Consider the following 4505-nt stretch of genomic DNA (forward strand, 5'->3'; position numbering starts at 1 on the left):
ACCCACATCACCGAATGGAACAGCCCCCAATGTTAGAGATATTATCTTTATTACAATAAATATAGAATATTTTTGGAATATACGGAGACGTGCACACAGGTCAGTTGTTGGCACTGTACTATTTTACTTTTCTAATTTGTGATTTCAGTGCAAACGAGATTTGACATTTGAAAGTGATATAAGGCCCATCTGCCTGATGAGATACCTGGGATGGATGGCCCTTATTTCGTCTCTATTTCTGGTTACTCGATGGTTTATGTCAACATAAAGAAAAGAACAGAATTCGTGAGTAATCGGTCCTCGGTTCTACGAACACCTACGCGTGAAAGTTGTTATAAGCGACGAAATGTTACCTGACCGAAACTCCTCTGATTAGATAATAATTCTACACTATAGAGGAATTTCTTTCGAAGCAATTTTATTTTTTGAACCAATTACTCGCGGATTTTTCGTTAAGACTTTAGGACATGCTTCAAGTATTATCAAACAGCTAAGTAGTAAGCACTAATTATCTCGCTACCCAATTCGCCTAAAACCTTCATTAGGTAGAACGCGAAATGGGGAGTAAAATTACTCCGCTTCATTGTATTACCGATAATTATGTTAGTCGGTTTTTTGTTTTCCACTGAGAAGAACTATTCTAAGGCCTCGTTTAGATGATGCGATGTACACGTGTTGGAAAGGTGCTATGAGCTTGTAAGTCAGAATAGGAATGCGCGCGTATTCATAGTGCGTGAATTCACGCGTAAATCGCGCCATCTGGACAAGCTTCAAACGGATTTCATCTAAACACAACTAAGAGCGCACCATATTTTTATGCACTTTAGGTGCAGTTTTGATTAAATCAAACGTACTTTTAAGGCTGCTAACAGATTGACTGCATGTTTGCAGTTGATAATGGCTTGACGCATTGACTGCATGCAGTCGATCTAGGCTGCGTAAAGTCGGTTTCGACTGCATACAGATTATGCGTGAAGTCATTATCCGAGACCTCGACTGCATGAAGTTGATAACGACTTCACATGCACATGCAATTAATCTTTTAGCAGTCTAAATCAGTTATATGATGCTCTCTTAGGTGGTCATAGAAGAGATGCGCCTAGTAGATTCGTATAACTGAACAAATAATGCCAACTGCCCCTTCTCATCGTCATGCCGTTCTTAAAAAGGGGTTCTGGACTGAAGCATCTGAAATTCTAAGTGGGGCACCACGTAATTTTATTAACTGTACTTAATTGACATCGAAGTTTAAGAACGCATTGAGAAGTGTTAAATGAAAATCTTGACAATAACAAGCGTGAGCACAATTTTTCTCCAAACTCCTTATTAATTTACCTGTTTTTATAATCTAGTGATTGTAAAAAAAATTTGCTCGCGTCTGGCGCAAGGCGTACTGATGTCAGCAGGCCATTGTAATCATATAGTGAATATAGATTAGTATCTCATTAAAATTGTGTTTTTATTTGCGCTCGCGCCCGTACCCCGCGCCCGTCCTCGCCCGTGTGCTCGGCCAATGGCTCTGTAATGTCGCTTGCTTGCTACGCTGTCTTTTGTTTGGCTACACTTCTGTGTTGATATTATGATAAAGAATACCATCTGTGACTGATATTGGTGGCACTAACTCGCTATGACGTTAAAGAAATGTTAAAAATGTTGGATTCATGTCGAATAATTCATTTCCTCATGGCTTGATAATACGACTAATTGATAATATTTAGCTTGAAACTGTCTGTGGTAACTTGCCGATATAACCTTAAGTGTTTTGTGTAAAAGGAACTAACACTTAACATTTTCAAACAGAGGACACGACCAATTTGATGACGAAATCTCTGACGTCATCGCTTCAGCAAGCGGTGAACACGGTGCGCGAATTCACGCCGCCCTACCTCAACATGTTGGAGCAGCCGCTGGCGCTGTTCGCGCGCAATGACGTCATCGACACCGCCACTGTCGCCGCTGAGGAGTCCTTCGATCTGCCACCGATCAAACACCTCCCGCGGGACATCTCAGACAACGTACTAGAGTCGATTATCAACGAGTTCAAAGAAACCAGCGACGCTGAAGAGATCCGGCGGGTGAAATCCGAGGAGATCGAGAGAAAATTCAAGCTGTACAGTAGCATAATGGAGAAGAAGTACGACGAGGAGGTGATACACTCTAGTCGACGCTCGCGGCGCGGGGGCTCCGGCGGGTCCACGCCGCGGCACCACACACCCGTGCGTAAGGCCCCCCCCGCCGGTGACGTCAGCTACACCACCCCGTGCGTCATGAACGTTAGTGTTTGTGGGTACGTACGTTTTTTTTATGAATCTTAAATATGAGAGTCACTGCCACTGCGCCCGTCACTCCGAGACGAAGTTGACAAGTCCTATGTACCTCTAGTTTCACCAACACCCTTGCTTACATATATACATACTGCTTGGTGGTAGAAATAGCTTTGGTGGCAGTACCTCCCTGGACGAACTTATTAACTCCAGGTTTTTGTAAAGACAGCGCACTGTTACATTCTTCGCATTTTTTTTTGCATTACTCGTACTACATATCCGGCGATGTAACGTGCTGCAAAAATTATCGAAATTGCAGATAATACTGATAATGTAATATATAATAAAATAAATAAATAAAGAAATGTAGTATATAACTACAAAACTGAAAAAATAAACCAAACGTTACTAAACGTTGTAACAAAAGAGTTATAGAAAATTTTTATAATATTGCTCAGGTCATAATAATTTTTGTCCCTTTCTTTTCAAAATCCTAGTGACGTACCTAGTGTAAATACAATGTAGTATCTATGCATTTTAATGCTTACCTGGGATGATGAAATTTGGCAAATCTTATAAGCGAAAAACACAACCATATCATTCTACTAAACTCGGGGTTCTACGGGGGCACCCGCGGGAGTCGAACTTTGTCGAACGTTAACGAAGACATAGTAGTGCCGTTTACACAAATACGAGCATTGGGAAAGTCCAGTTTCACACCACTCTCATTACCCGCGGGCTCCCAGTACCCCGCGTTCCGAAGTTCGAAGAGCGATATATTTTACATAGCTAGGGGGATCGTTGGGTTAGTTAGCTCGGTTAGCTTAGTTCGACCAAAGCATGAAAACATGCTACGTGAGCTAAGCTAAGTTATATTAGCTGGCAATGAATTATTAATCTCGTATACAAACTATGTCATTAATTATTAGAATTATGGAATATCTTAAAACCAGTATAAAAAGATCACGATAATTACCATTAAAAAGCTACTATGTTATACTACTAGCTGTCTACTGCTAGGTTTAGAAATTTGTGAATTAATTTCAGAAGGGTGTATTTGATTTCAGCAATGTGACCGAAGATAACGACGATCTTCTTGAACAGCAAATAGAAGAGAAAGAAAAGATCTTAGCGAAGATGCTCAACCTAGAGTCTTTAAGTCTAACGCGACCCACGCAGGAGAAACTTGACAGAAACCACGAAGACATTGTCACAGAGTACAACAAGAAAAACATCATAGACCAATCAGTAATCGACTCTATGGAACCGGTCACGGAAAAACCGCCGACGAGGTTCATAAGCGAAAATAAAATTACGAAACAAGAATCTGATTCCGGTGATTTAATACCTAAAATCGTTAAACTGCCAAACACGTGGAACTTGGAAAACATAGAGCTTAAATTGGAGAGTAAATCTATGAAAAATGGACACGATCTTGTCTCCCCTGACGAAACCATAGACGGTGAATGGGAGTTCATCTGATAGCGAGCGATGCGTGACGCATAATATGCTGCACGTTTTAAAAATTAATATAATATCATAATAACTAGTGCTTTGATATTTCTACAGATTTTTCAACGGAAATTTAGACTGGACAGGAGATCTCCTGCATCACCGAAAGAACGTAAGTTACAATTTTGATAAAAATAGTTATTTGCATATAGGAAATGATAAATTGTTTTCGGATCCAAATCACGTGTATTGGATACGAAAACAATTGTTTCAATTCCTATGTGTAACTATCGCAAAAATTGAAGAACTCGGCTAATTATTTGCGTAGGTCAATTGACAACATCTTTTTTTTTTTGTTTTTGGTATTATTTATTGAGCATTGGCTATATAGAGCCATCAACTAAAAATGGTAACACATAATTAAGAAACTCAAAACGTAATAGTAAAGATTATTTTGTGTAATAACCAATTGTCGGAGGGTGTTCCAAATGAGTAGAAAAAGATCTACATGAATATAAGGACATAGAGGTGACTTAGGGTCCTATTCTAGAACTCTACTCAATGTTTAAGTCAGGACTTGAGTATAATTCAAAGCACTAGAAATCATACTCACGTCCTTGCCATTAGGGTCGTATTTCCAGTGCTTAAAATCATACTCAAGTCTGCTCAAATCCAGACTTGAGCATTGAGTAGAGTTCTGAAATACGACCCATAGAGTGGTACAAGTTTTTCGGATTCCGGATTTCTTTAAATAGGTTTACTGCAGCATGACGTAAATCCACTTACCCA

The 4505-nt window shown here is 39.7% G+C and overlaps 1 protein-coding gene across 1 annotated transcript in view; it reads left to right on the forward strand.

Moving 5' to 3' along the window:
- The window catches only part of LOC113230798 (WD repeat-containing protein CG11141-like), a 23483-nt gene extending 19445 nt beyond the window's left edge, over nucleotides 1-4038 (forward strand). Inside the window, exons 3-4 of the mRNA XM_026464887.1 lie at nucleotides 1801-2287; nucleotides 3332-4038. Of these exons, the coding sequence (XP_026320672.1) occupies nucleotides 1801-2287; nucleotides 3332-3746 (902 nt within the window). The 3' untranslated portion in view covers nucleotides 3747-4038. The remainder of the gene's footprint in view (nucleotides 1-1800; nucleotides 2288-3331) is intronic.
- The last annotated feature ends 467 nt before the right edge of the window (nucleotides 4039-4505 follow it).

Source organism: Hyposmocoma kahamanoa, unplaced genomic scaffold, assembly GCF_003589595.1.
Source record: "Hyposmocoma kahamanoa isolate Upper Pololo Valley unplaced genomic scaffold, ASM358959v1 64, whole genome shotgun sequence".
In the NCBI taxonomy this organism is placed as follows: domain Eukaryota; kingdom Metazoa; phylum Arthropoda; class Insecta; order Lepidoptera; family Cosmopterigidae; genus Hyposmocoma; species Hyposmocoma kahamanoa.